General features: G+C 39.3%; 1 protein-coding gene and 1 long non-coding RNA gene across 4 annotated transcripts; one reads left to right on the forward strand and one right to left on the reverse strand.

The window, feature by feature from the left end:
• Positions 1-3,230: 3,230 nt before the first annotated feature.
• Positions 3,231-4,876, reverse strand: LOC134624830 (uncharacterized). Its single transcript, XM_063469907.1, has 4 exons — positions 4,726-4,876; positions 4,428-4,528; positions 3,848-4,003; positions 3,231-3,748 (listed from the first exon to the last, which is right to left on the reverse strand). The coding sequence occupies exons 1-4, from the start codon at positions 4,841-4,843 to the stop codon at positions 3,329-3,331; spliced, it is 795 nt and encodes a 264-aa protein (XP_063325977.1). The 5' UTR covers positions 4,844-4,876; the 3' UTR covers positions 3,231-3,328.
• Position 4,877: 1 nt separating this feature from the next.
• Positions 4,878-11,358, forward strand: LOC135932750 (uncharacterized). Of its 3 annotated transcripts, none has more exons than XR_010573630.1 (4): positions 4,878-5,214; positions 9,244-9,373; positions 10,193-10,288; positions 10,918-11,358. It is a non-coding gene; the product is annotated as an uncharacterized LOC135932750 (long non-coding RNA). The 3 variants fall into 3 exon arrangements; XR_010573631.1 differs by having other exon boundaries at positions 4,879-5,166; XR_010573632.1 differs by lacking the exon at positions 9,244-9,373 and having other exon boundaries at positions 4,888-5,166.
• The last annotated feature ends 3,255 nt before the right edge of the window (positions 11,359-14,613 follow it).

Raw genomic sequence — 14,613 nt, forward strand, 5'->3', positions numbered from 1 at the left:
TATTAAAAGGTGCAACATTGGTTACATGTGGATAAACTGAATAATGACCATGTAATGCTCCTCAGCTTTTACACAATATTATTTAACATTAACTCAAGTTATTTATTCTAAATGTCTGAAGAGAAAGTGATAGTGAAACTACTTTAAACACAGGATTTCCCCTGGCTCTCTAAAAACCACTGTCATGTTTATTTTAAGCCTTTATTCCAGCCCTAAAAAACGAGTGGAATTCCCCACGTTTATCATTGCATGATTTTAAGAAAATGACGATAATATTTCTAAACAAAGAGTATAACAACAACAATAATACCACTCTATCTCTAAAGCTGAGTCCTCATTCTTCAAAAGTAACTCTGCTGCTTGTATCCACAGTCTAATTCTCAGCCGCTACCCACAGCTCGTGACCACACGTGAGGGGAAGAACATAGATCAACGTGTAAATCACCAGCTTTACTGTTATGCTCAGCTTTCTTCACCACACCAAACCAGTAAAGCATTAACTGCCTGTCAATCTCTTGCTCCACTCCACCCATCACTTAAAGTCCTCCGCTCAACGTAGCAACTCAACCTTGACTAGTGGTGCTGATGTGCACTCCACCCATTTCCAGCTGAGAACCAGGGCCTCAGACTTGGAGGTGCTGATTCACATTTCAGCTTCTTGACATTTAGCTTACATGAATTTAGAAGATCTTGCCCTGTAAGCAACAAGATGCTAAACTTTATAAGTCAAACTTTTATTGCCTTCATAGTGAAACCACATAATCTTGAGACAAATTCAAAGCTTCAGTTTTCCCAGAATTATCTGTACTCTGTTCATTTGGACCCCACCTGTTATCTTTCTCAGGTTTGAGCAGTAAACACGGAAACTGACCTCTGCACACACCAAGGAATGTCCCCAAATCTGTTTTGTTTATTTTGTTTTTGCCACTTTCAGTTTCTCTCCACCAGTTACAAGAAGTCATACGACTGCAGATCAGCACTTATATGATTTTAATTTATATAACAAAAGTGTTAGTGCTGCTGAGAGTCCAGGTTTATTTATTTATTTGATGATTTATGGGTTTTATCACTATATATTTTGTAAACTTGCACCTTGTAGTCAAAGTTGATCTGACCAGTGACGCTGTGTTTCTTGCATTATGACCTGGATTTATTATTTTATTTGGAGAGTTTGGGGGGAATTATTGCGTTTCTTTTGCCACTGCAATGTTCTGAATGTGCATCAAACTGAATGTTAAAATTATTTAATCTGAATGTTTGTAAACTAGGACTCATGAGTCCACTCATAACCATCATTTGGCACAACAACCAGGATGTAAAGAAGCAAAAAAAACAAACCAAACATTGTTCTGGCTACATAACAAACACTGATACGGGCAATTTTTAGTTGTTAGGTAGTTTCCAGTTTTCAGCTAAATGATGGTGTTTGAAATCGAGGCGTTATGATGAGCATCATTTACATGTTTCAGCTTAAGTTTAACTGTTTTGTTTACAGTTCGTCTTGGGTTCCATATTTAAATCTTATTGTGTATTTTCTAAAATACCTTTTTTTCTTCTTCTGGAAACCAAGGCAATGCAGATGTCCTTCATTAAGTATCACTTAACCAGCATTGAGGGGGAAAGGAGAACATGTGGGGAATTTTAGCCAGAACACGTTCCTTTTTAAAAACTAAAATAAAAAAAAAACAAAAAAAACCATTTTTTTCCTGATTAATTCAACCAGGAAAAAAACCCATTCAGATTTAAAATCTCATTTACAACAACACTAAAATACATAAAATTTTACAAATTATGAAGGATCAGTGATCATCAACATAGAAATAGAAAGAAAAAAGTCCCAAAACATATTCACATAGTAGTCAGATAATTTATCCATTGAAACATTTGCATGTCGATCTTTGCCTATTTAAAATATTAAGCAGGGAAACAACTTGCTTCAAATGTAGCTCATTCTGGAGCGGATCCATTCATTAGCGGTAAAGGACCTCATGCCGGGAACACAAGCACATAAGTTTACAATGGTTAACTGATATGCTGGAATCATAGGCCTTTATCACGGATGCCTGAGATCAAAAGCTCGGGTTGGCAACCTGGCAATAAGTCTAAAGGGCTCGGGCTACTTTCCAAAGATCAAGATCAGCAAACCTGGTGCAGAAAGTAGCACCACCTATGTCAGGGAGAGGTTGAAGCAGGTGTGGACAACCATTGCGAGAGTAGAGCAGTGGGACTCTGGAAGCAAAGATGATTGACGTGTTTTTTTTTTTTTTTTTATTTAGCCTAGTAAACCTTTATGTCTGGGGAAAAAGCGAGACACCTTTGCTCCTTGGAACATTACATATCAGAGCTTGGATTTTAAATAGAGATAGAAATTCTTCTGTAAAATACATGCTGTGACTTACATGTGAACAATGATTCTACATAATTTAAAAAGAGTAAAAAAATATACTGATATCCCTGGATTCACACTGAAACTTGAAATTTAAGTTAACCTTCAAACAGCCAAACTTTAATCAGATTAAGAGTTAAATATTTTATATTGTACAAATGAAGAACAAAGAATGAAAACAGGTTTTCCTGCATTCCCCAACTCAACAGCACAAAGTGATGAAGCCTTGTCCTGCTGAGACTGTATGAGTAACTTAACAATAATAATAATAAATTTGCATTTTAACTCAGTCACTGTATTAATTTAACTTTCAAATCAACATTTCATTTGGACCATATTTATTTTTTTAACAATGTATAGTAAAGAATCACATTTTACATGACAGTGTTCATTTTCTATACACTAAGGAACAAAAAGGCAGAAAAAAAAGAAAAATCTACAGGCTTGTATTAAATATGGTGTTGCAGGCTTTTCTTCCTCAGAGACAGATTTTCAATTTTGAAAATGGAACAACTAACTTAAATATACTGAATGTTTTACACAATGACTTTAATTAAACATAACAAGGTTTTCCTACACGAAACATTTGTTCTAAACAGATTTAACATCACGTAGTTAGCAAAACAAACAAAATGTGTGATAAGGAGACGACATGTGTTATATATGTAAGTAACCAGAGGAGAGGATGTGCACACAGAATGTTTAACCTTATTCTAAGTTTATGAATGAATGACATTTATCAGATTTATCATTACACTTCAGACATAACACAGCTGTAAAGATCATTTCTGGTAATACATTTCTCACTAACATAAAAATTTTTAATTTTTAATGTGATGACGTTTAAAGCAGAGAATTAAAAAACACAGCATGGTCAGTTGACTTAGAAAAGACACTCTTAATTTAAAGAAAGTGAAACTTAACAGCTTTGTGTCTTTCCCATTATTTCTTCTGCCAGACAGGTATAGAGGTCTGTCTGGGGGCAGGAATGCACCTGGCTATCATACACATACTCTTCAGACATACAAAACAAAATGTCACATTGCATTGAGGGCAACGAACCGATTTACAATACATCTTGCTGTGCTCCAACAGTAACCCACAGGTGGGACAGGCACGGACAGAGGGGCACTCCTTCACTGAACCAAAGGTAATAGTTGGGCATTTATTTAGTGTCTCTAATGACTGGTTGCAGCAGCCGCGATTTCCACAGCGGTCTTTCCGAGGCCGTGCACCCTTCCACTCCCTCAAACACTGCCAGCAGAATTCAAACGGCCGTCCTTTTACTGCTGTGCACACTTTACAGAGGACATTCAAATCTGATCCATTCTCTCTCGTCACAGCAGATCCACATCCAGGACACTACATGGAGACAGAGGTGGGACAATATTTAATACATGATGAAATGTCTAATAAAAATTCTTAATTTACATGAAATATATATGTTAATGAAACACTAACCATCTTAGTCGTATGTGTCTGCCTGGCAGCATTGAACGCCATGGTTCTTCTAAAATATGCATTTTCTTGAGGGGTCAGCAGAGCCATTTTAAAAACCTCTGCAAAAGTCCACTCGACATTACAACCAGACGCACCACACACAAACCTGCTTTCACCCTTTATTGAAATAGTAAAAAAGAGAATATTTATTAGACTCATGTTGTAAACAAACCACCAAAGACCATGATGAATTGGAATTGAAATATGGAAAGGTACATTATTTGTACAGTTCAGGGGTTAAAACAAACGACTGAACAATCTCATGAATTGCAGTTAATAAACACTATGTTGTGTGAGGGTTACTGCATCTTAACAACAAATGAAATAGTATCGTTCCAATCCAATCCACGGGGGGATGGCGATATATTGGGCATTGTTTTCTTGATTTATTCACGTGCATGTAGCATTAAAAACATTAACTTCTGTAATTTCAAGACACAGGCAAAATTATTCTGTCCTGTTTAAAATCTGAATTCTGCCACTGTGTGTGATGTTGTCTGTTATTTGTTTATTTTAATGAAGCTGACCCTTAGTGGCCTACCTGGTCCATCAACCTGCGACACCAGTTGGTGAGAGAGGTCGGGGTCACAGCGTGACCACAGGACATCTGAGCTCTGGGAGATTTGAAACCTTCACACAAGACTGAGAACAATCACACACAGGCAAAAAAAAAAAAATCAATGTTGCACACGAAGAAATGCTGATGCGTTTTGTTTAACCTACATTAATGTGAAAACAGATAAAAATTATTTTATTTCATTATTATTATTATTATTATTTCTATATCACATGTGAATCTGTTCGACGTCACTTTGAAAAAGTGCCCACGTGATACTTACAGTCCAAATCATCCTCTCCATCGACAAATTTAAGTGTTTTGTCATGAGGGTCGTAACACTTCTCCTGTTTTGCTGGCACGCTTGGGGGCGTCACACTGCGAAACAACAACAAACACATCAGAATGAACACTTCCGGTTTCACTTCAAAAACTGTGTGTGAGCTGCAGTGTTGCGCAGTTTTCTGATACTTGCACACAGCTCGCGTTTCTTCTTGAAACAAAGTTTTTGATCAGCGGCTTCGTGTTTCAGCATCACTGTGATGTCAGACTGTGACACTGAATTATCGCATCGCGCAGTTTACAACCGTAACGAAAAGTCAGAGCATAATAATCGTTAGCAGTGAAAACGGAGCAGCAGATGTAACCTGAGTTGTTACCTGTGCAGCAGCAGAGGCGGGGGCAAGTACATCGGCGCTCTGTCTGCGGGACACACTGGATACAGGTAATAGACATCTGGCACGTTGATGAACGGAGCAACACCCGAATCTTGGTGAGGTGAACACAAAGGTGTGGTCCGGTTGAACATCTTGCTTGGCTTTTACTGTCACTGCGCACTATCTGTTCACGGGAGTATCTCCAGCGGTCGACTAAGAATCGTTTTGTTCTGCGGTGAATATGAGCAGCGATACTCCTCCCTCCCTCTCTATCTCTTTCTCTCTCCCTCCGTGTGTGTGTGTGTTTTCAGGGCCGCACCTCTGTAGTTGGTAAAATTCGACTTTAACCTTGCCTGCTGGTTTTTACGACGACGATATTAAGTCCATTTTGTTAAGGTTGTTTATTCATTATTTAATTTCACTCATTAGTGTTCATTATTAGTGTTCATTTTGAGAACTAATTCGAAATTTCGAGATTGAACTCGAAATAGTTGAAAATGAAAAAAGTCGAAATGCCTTTTTGATTTTTTTTTTAATCGTTTCGAGTCAAACCACCTCCTCAGTGCTGCCACATATCCTACAGCATGCCTGGTGTAGATGAGTTAGTTAAACAACTTAATCTGCTCTTTTTGTGGCTGTCTTATGTTACAACATACACTCTCTACTGCACGAGCGTGCAGACAATACAAGAAGTAAGAAATAGCACAATATATGCTATATATACATACATATAAGTCACTTACTGATAAATATCTGAATAAGAAAGAAAGAAATAACAGCATGTGCAAAAAGGGTGTGGCTATTACAGTATGCAGTATGTTAGGTGGATGAGTTGTACAGGGAGATGGCCACAGGCAGGAATCCAACTTCCTTACACCAGCACTAGCTGTTGGAAATAACCAGGAGTCTTTATAATTCCATTTTGGCCTGGTAGGCTTTTACCTCCTCACCAGCAGACTGAGAACGAAGATGACTCTGTTTAACCTTATATCTGGTTGCCATGCAAAGTAAATAGATATTCCCTCCCCCTGGTTGTGTTACACCAGAGCCATAACTTTAAAGAAATGGAAATGCTAAGCTGTTGGATGCATTAGTGACACAAGCTGATATAGTAATCTATTGAATTCTTTCAGTAGCATGATAGAACTGTGATTTGGTTTGATCCTTAATTGTGATTGTTTGTTCTTATTTGAATGTCTAGAGAAAATCACACATCCATCCATTCAATTCAATTCATTTCAATTTTATTTATATAGCGCCAAATCACAACAAAAGTCGCCTCAAGGCGCTTTATATTGTACAGTAGATCGCACAATAATAAATACAGAGAAAAACCCAACAATCATATCATATGACCCCCTATGAGCAAGCACTTTGGCGACAGTGGGAAGGAAAAACTCCCTTTTAACAGGAAGAAACCTCCGGCAGAACCAGGCTCAGGGAGGGGCGGCCATCTGCTGCGACCGGTTGGGGTGAAAGAAGGAAAACAGGATAAAGACATGCTGTGGAAGAGAGACAGAGATTAATAACAGATATGATTCGATGCAGAGAGGTCTATTAACACATAGTGAGTGAGAAGGTGACTGGAAAGGAAAAACTCAATGCATCATGGGAATCCCCGGCAGCCTACGTCTATTGCAGCATAACTAAGGGAGGATTCAGGGTCACCTGGTCCAGCCCTAACTATATGCTTTAGCAAAAAGGAAAGTTTTAAGCCTAATCTTGAAAGTAGAGATAGTGTCTGTCTCCCGAATCCAAACTGGAAGCTGGTTCCACAGAAGAGGGGCCTGAAAACTGAAGGCTCTCCCTCCCATTCTACTTTTAAATACTCTAGGGACAACAAGTAGGCCTGCAGAACGAGAGCGAAGTGCTCTAATAGGGTGATATGGTACTACAAGGTCATTAAGATAAGATGGGGCCTGATTATTTAAGACCTTGTATGTGAGGAGCAGGATTTTGAATTCAATTCTGGATTTAACAGGAAGCCAATGAAGGGAAGCCAAAACAGGAGAAATATGCTCTCTCTTCCTAGTCCCTGTCAGTACTCTTGCTGCAGCATTTTGGATTAACTGAAGGCTTTACAGGGAGTTTTTAGGACATCCTGATAATAGTGAATTACAGTAGTCCAGCCTGGAAGTAATGAAGGCATGAACTAGTTTTTCAGCATCACTCTGAGACAGGATATTTCTAATTTTAGAGATATTGCGCAAATGGAAGAAAGCAGTCTTACATATTTGTTTAATATGTGCGTTGAAGGACATGTCCTGGTCAAAAATGACTCCAAGGTTCCTCACAGCATTACTGGAGGCCAAGGTAATGTCATCCAGAGTAAGGATCTGGTTAGATACCATATTTCTAAGATTTTCAGGGCCGAGTACAATAACCTCAGTTTTATCTGAATTAAGAAGCAGAAAGTTAGCGGCCATCCAGGTCTTTATGTCTTTAAGACATTCCTGCAGTTTAACTAATTGGTGTGTGTTACCTGGCTTCATGGATAGATAGAGCTGCGTATCATCTGCATAGCAGTGAAAATTTATGCTATGTCTTCTAATGATGCTGCCTAGGGGAAGCATGTATAATGTAAATAGAATTGGTCCTAGCACTGAACCCTGTGGAACACCATAATAGACCTTAGTGTGTGAAGAGGACTCTTCATTTACTTGAACAAATTGGAGTCTATTAGATAGATATGATACAAACCACTGCAGCGCAGTACCTGTAATACCTACAGCATGTTCCAATCGCTCTAATAGGATATTATGATCAACAGTATCGAACGCTGCACTAAGGTCTAGCAGGACAAGCACAGAGATGAGTCCACTGTCAGAGGCCATAAGAAGATCATTTGTAACCTTCACTAAAGCTGTTTCTGTGCTGTGATGAGCTCTGAAACCTGACTGAAACTCTTCAAATAAGCCATTCCTCTGCAGATGATCTGTTAGCTGTTTGACAACTACTCTTTCAAGGATTTTTGATATGAAAGGAAGGTTGGAGATTGGCCTGTAATTAGCTAAGACAGCTGGGTCTAGAGATGGCTTTTTAAGTAAAGGTTTAACTACAGCCAGCTTGAAGGCCTGCGGTACATAGCCAATTATTAGAGATAGGTTGATCATATTTAAGATTGAAGAATTAATTAATGGCAGGACTTCTTTGAGCAGTTTTGTAGGAATGGGGTCTAAAAGGCACGTTGATGGTTTGGAGGAATTAATTATTGAAGTTAACTCAGAACGATCAAGTTAACTCAGAACGACCATTCAACTCATTGCCATAATAAACCTTTAAGAATGGCTTTCTGGATCTTGTCTTTAAATATGCACACCACATCAGACGTTGTGTGAATTAGCACAACCAACATCAGTGTCGTTCCTTCATTGACATCCCCACATAACACAGAGTTAATCTATAAGGTGGCTGGGATAGAGTTGAATTCCTGGCCTGAATTGTTATCTCAGGATATGTTCACTAAAACAGTGGAGTAAGAAGTCTTCTGATTACAAGAACATTAAAAGGTGAACAGACACCACATTGGCATAGATCATCAATAATAACGACATATATTGGCCACGTCCACAGCTGGACTGGTCTTTGGGCATACTGGGCATTTGCCCGGTGTGCCGATGGTGATTTTTCGTTTTTATGGGTCGATGTTGTTGTTGTTGTCTGTAATGGTATAAACAATAAAGGGTGGTGGACTGGTCAATTGGTCATGAACGGCTCTGGGCTGGACCAATTACAGCTGAGGAGGTCGGATGCACCCTCCTCCTTGCTTGGGCAATGGCTCTAAAAGCAGTCTTATCACAGACAAACAGAATAACATGGTAGTGAGGTGAAAAGGGACACGATTTGTCCCGTACTTCAGCTAGAATTTAAAAAAGACACAAGGCTGGAGTTATTCGGCATCTTTACGCTGTGCAGCTGCCTCTTCTTTTCTCATTCTCTCCCCCTCCCTCTCCTGTTGATACTTCAATCATGAAACTGATCAATGATCAGCTGATCGGTTTTTCTGACGCAAGTCCCGTCTGTCTTGTTTGTTTATCTCCCACTTTGCACCAGAAGAGGAAACCAGCAGATTTCACGCTAAACAACAGCAGCACGTTTAAGCCTAATAAGCTGTTGTTAGAATTTATTTTAATATTACTTTCTAGGAACAGCTGATGTTTGCTGGAGCCACAGCTGTAAAGCTGCTGGTCATGATGTCGGTCTGGATATGTGGTGAGAGGGAAACATGCAGATGAAACCAGGAGATGTCCTTACTGAATCATCAGAGCTGAACAGGTGATGGAGAAACAGGTTTACCTTTTAGGTCACATGGATGAGTTGAAGGGAAGTTATGAACTGTTTCTGAGAGACAAATAACACCAGGATCCTTTTCTACGTAGCTGACAGCTGGTAACTGTGCAGGGGCGGCTCTAGCAAAGTTTTGCCAGGAGGCCAGGTAGGGCATTAACTGGAAAAGGGGGGCAAAAAGAAATACTTTTCTTCCTTATTCTCATTTAAAATGTCTAGCTTTTAATAAATAATTAACTGAATCTTTCAACCAAAGTGGTCATCTGATGTAAAATGTATAGAAATCATTCATGTATACCAACAAGACAGTGTACATCACTGTCACAACAGCGTTTGTTTTCATTCAAAGGCTTTATGGCTTTTCCTATAGTACCCGGTGGGCCGGTCTCTAGTCAAAATGCCCGGGCCGATTTTTTGTCCCAGTCCAGCCCTGACTCTGTCTGTTCAGCTGATGTAAACTATCCACCCTACAGTGTAAACATAATGTGTGGCAAAAATAAACCATGCGATTTCTTATAACTCGATTTAAAACGATAGTGAAACTAAATTAGATATGGAACTTCCCTAACAGTCCAAACGCATCTGTTGGTGTGGTTTTTGATAAAGACGCCGTTGTAGGCTCATATAAGCTGCTACCGCTAGTCTTTGTGAACAACTATTTGGGACAACCCACCTAAAAGGAAAAAGCCATAAATTCAGCCCACGCCTATTCTGACTTTAACATAACCTGAAGGAGCTCGTACCGCTCACACACAATCCAGACAAACAAAATGTGCAAGTACAGCTTGTCTGTCCTCTCACCTGCAGGGGAGATGGGGATTCTTAGATTAAACCACTCCAAGAAGCAGCAGAAAACAGTCAGTGACCTGAAGAAGGGAGCGCTGAAGCTGTTTCCCAAGAAAGGTAAGCCTAAAACCCAAAACAGATCAAAAAGAAAAATTACTTCTTGAGTGATCATGTGACTCTATCGTAAGCCTACATTCAAATGTCTTTGTCTATTTTATGAATCTTTTAAATTATATATTTTTAAAAAACGACATGAAGTGTTTAATTTTATTGGTAAAAAATAATATATTTAAGAACGATTTAGTTTGGTGTCATTGTTATGTGAGGTATTTGTGTAGCATAATAATACAACACACCAACTTCAAACACATGTTCAAGTGGACATCTCAGTCTGAGTAAACATGTGAGCTCAAGCCAGCTCAGACAGGCTGTGTTAACAGATATGACCACAATTACAAACACATTTCCTGTGTACTGTGTTGCTGTTTCAGTAAGTCGCACAAACTGTGAGTCCACACTGTTGTTGAGGTTTTGTTTTTGTCTCCAGTTAATATTTTTATTACAGTTGAATTAAATGTTTTTCACACTTAGTTTAGTTTTAGTTAAGCAGTGTACAAAGTCATGTGCTGTCTGAGTGCAACTTAAAAATAACAATCTTCAGTGATGTTCAGGGAACATGATATAATTATTTGTGACATCTTTATATATTTAGTGAGGTTCCTCTCTCTCCTGTGTTGTGTGTGTAGGCTATCTTATGGGTGAAGTCCGGCTGATTGTCTCTGGGAAGCCGCTGGATGATGACTCTGCATCTCTGTCTGAATATGGGATCAAACCCTCGTCTGTGGTGCAGATGGTGGCGAAGGTCCACGGAGGCTGACAGACATCATCGTCGATGCACTCGACTGCATCCACAAGACTCACAGCAGGACTTAAATATGAGACCCCAAAGGACAAAATCCGTCATCTTTAACTCTTTTAAGACTTGTCCCATACCTGCTTAGAGTTCAGCACTAATTAATTATCATGAGCTGTAAATGATGAATAATTGGGATGTAATAATGTATTTTGTGTTTATTTTGTGCTTGTGTTTATTTCCCTGCTAAGATGTGTAACTTGCTATTTGTTGGTTTTTCAAAAATAACTTTAAATGTATATAATTTTTCCCAAGAAAGTCATATTGAGATATTTTTCCATCTTATTCAATAATAAAAGTTTTTTTTTCTTTTTTTGCAGTCTGTGTTCTGACAACAAATCTCAATAGTCCTTGTATACTGTAGACAGACTGCTCTAATCCACATACCTGATATACAGAGTAAAAAAAAAAAAAGTAGTAATGACGAAGAGCTGGCTGGTGGCTAAAGGTGAAAATGCAAACCGTGGGGTTATGCTGTCTGCTTGGGATCAGAACAGCATCCAGCTACAGCTCAGGACCGCTTCCTCATCAGTCTGTGCCATGACACCCAGCCACAGTTTCCTTTTGGACTGTTGGGTGCTGCCTTTAGATTGCAGTTGCCGTTAAGCAATATTATTACCACACCAGTTTCTGCTGGTGGCTTATGCAGTATAGCACATCTGCTAATCAGAAGGCTGGTGGTTCAACCCAAAGCAGACATAAATTTCCACTATTACCTACAGTGCATAAAATGAAGCTTTTGAGGCCTCGCGGTCCTCTGATGTGAACATAAATGAAATCTGTGGGAGGATCTTAAACATGTTGATCTTTCTTTAACTGGGCAGACCTCATATCATAGTAAAGCCATTTATCACCAGCACAAATATATATTTTTGCCACTTTGCTGTTGTTTTGATTCTGTTGTCTTCAACACACTTCTCAATGGCTTGGGTCTTCCCCTCGCGGCACCCTGACATTTGTTGCCTTTGTTTCCTTGATTGCGGCATCTACGTTGAATCCTTTTTCATTACTCAGCTGGTGCCGCACTCAGCTGTGTCATTCTGGGACTCTCTTTCCTCACTGAACTCCCAAAACAACCCCTTCTCTCTGCTGTAGCAGATTCTCAGTCGCTCTGTTTCAGCTGTCCTTTCAGTTTTCCCTGAATTATCACCATTCACCTGATATCCTTCTCATGTTTAGAATGACCAGTAAACACTGAAGCTGTTGTCTGCACACACCAGGAAGTGCCCTAGATTGTTTTTTATTTATTCGTTATCACTTTCGGTTTCTCTCCACCAGCTACGAAAACTCATGCAACTGCAGATTAGCAGTCAGGATTATTTTGTACATTTTATTTTATGTAATCAGTGTTAGTTCTGCAGAGAGTCCAGGTTTAATATCTTAGTTTGTGCATTTATGGGTTTTATCGCTCTACTTTTGGAACTTTGCACCATGTAGCCAAAGTTGAGGAAAGTACCTGATTTACCGATCAGCGTCAGTGGCTTATCAACTGGATTTATTCTCTTATTTGGAGAGCTTGAATGGTTTGTTGTGTTACTTTTGCCATTGTGGTGTTATGAATGTGTATCAAACTGGATAAAAAATGATATAATAATAAGATGACTGATGAATCCACTCATACCTACCATTTGGCACAACAACCAGGATGTGAAACAGCAAAAAACCAAACCAAACATTGCTCTGGTTACATAACACACAGTGGTGCGTGTGTATTAGGTAGTTTCCAGTTTTCATCTGAATGACAGCATTTAAATTCATGCCTGATAAAGTGATTCATCTCGAAACTGAGCTAGCAGGCATTATGATGAGCATTGTTCATATGTTTGACAGTTATTTTAATTTTCTGGTTTACACGTCGTCTTCGATTCCATATTTAAATCTTATTGCATATTTTCTGTAATACCCTTGATTCTGCTGAAAACCACAGCAATGCAGGAAATGTTCTTCTTTGTGCCACTTAACCAGCATTTAGGATAAAGGTGGACCTGCGGGGAATTTTATCCAAAACCTATTCATGCCGGGAATACCAGGCTTTAATTATGGCTTTAAATAACTGAAACTAAGTAAAATATACTATCTTATGGAATTAAACTGAAATGAAAGAACATATACATAAAGTACGTATATGCAGGTTCAACCTTATTTCAGATTTATAAATAAATGAAAAATTTCAGACGTGTTATGGTCCTTGTGACTTAAACTAAAAGCAGTATAGGCAAAAAAAATCACATGTGACAGCAAAATATCTCATCAACAAAACCCAATAATGATTGCATATGCCAAATCTGACCTCATGTTATAACCAGAGAAGGACATGAAACACAGCATGGGGAATTACGTTACACCCAAAGAAAACAAAGCTCCAGCAGGCTGCTGTCTTTTTCCATCGTTCCTTCTGCACAACAGGTATGGAGGTCTGTCTGGGGGACCACACACTGGAACATGGTGCAGAAATTTGACTTGTTTTCATGAGTTCAGTCTTCAGGCACACAAAACTTCACCTTACATTGAGGACAGAGAGATTTGCAATGTGTCTAGCTGTGGTCCAACACTAAGAAACAGGTGAGTAAGGCATGGAAGAAGGACATGGACTCCCTTCACAGACTCAAAGGCAGTACTTTTAGAGACTGACTGCAGCAAAGAGGTCTTAAAGAGGTCTTTCTGAGGTCGTGGATGCTTCCCTCAGACACTGCCAGCAGAATTCTGTGTCATTTCTTAACGTATCATCTAATGAAACAGAATATTTATTTGCATGTTTCAGAACTGCACTGCGAGCATGGTACGATGCCTCATACATAAAGTTCCGGGGTTTTAATCCACCAGGGTGGAGTTTGTATGTTCTCCCTATGCTACTCAAAAATCTGGCTTCCTTCCAGAGTCCAAAGACATGCATGATGTAAATAGGTTTTAGGTGTGCCCTGGCCTGTCCAACCCTGTAGATGCCAGCATGACCTGGGACATTTGAGCTTTTAGAGATCTAAAGCCTTCACACAAAACTAAGTAATCACACACGTTCCAAAAAGAAAGATTAAACAATAATGAATGCCAATTTTAAAATTCTGTTCAGTTAATTGCTTTTATATGTAAGAAGGAAAAGCTCCATAGTTCAGCCATCTGTTCCCTTCCACTTATTCAATTCAGGGTCCCCAGCAAAACTGGGGTGAAACGCAGGATAGACATAAACAAAGCACAGCCTGTCGCAGGCCAGCCTGAAGGTGGATTCGGACCAGGACGTTCTTACACCACGCCACCATCTCTCTGTATAAACAACTGTACATTTTCTCCTGTATTGTGGTGAGCATTTGTTACAAAGCGCCTTCCAGCATTTTAAAGTCGTGACTGAGTGATGAGGGTAGAGGATGCTCTCTCTGGTGCGCAGTTTCCTACCGTTAGAAGCGTCCATCATCCAAAATACTAAAACAGTAACCAGGCAGTCCGATCTAACATGCACATCAGTAATGCTGTTATTGGACCATATCGTGTTCTACCTGAGCAGCATAGCTGTGACTGATCCACTTACGATGTGGAT

This window comes from Pelmatolapia mariae, linkage group LG3_W (assembly GCF_036321145.2).
Source record: "Pelmatolapia mariae isolate MD_Pm_ZW linkage group LG3_W, Pm_UMD_F_2, whole genome shotgun sequence".
NCBI lineage: Eukaryota > Metazoa > Chordata > Actinopteri > Cichliformes > Cichlidae > Pelmatolapia > Pelmatolapia mariae.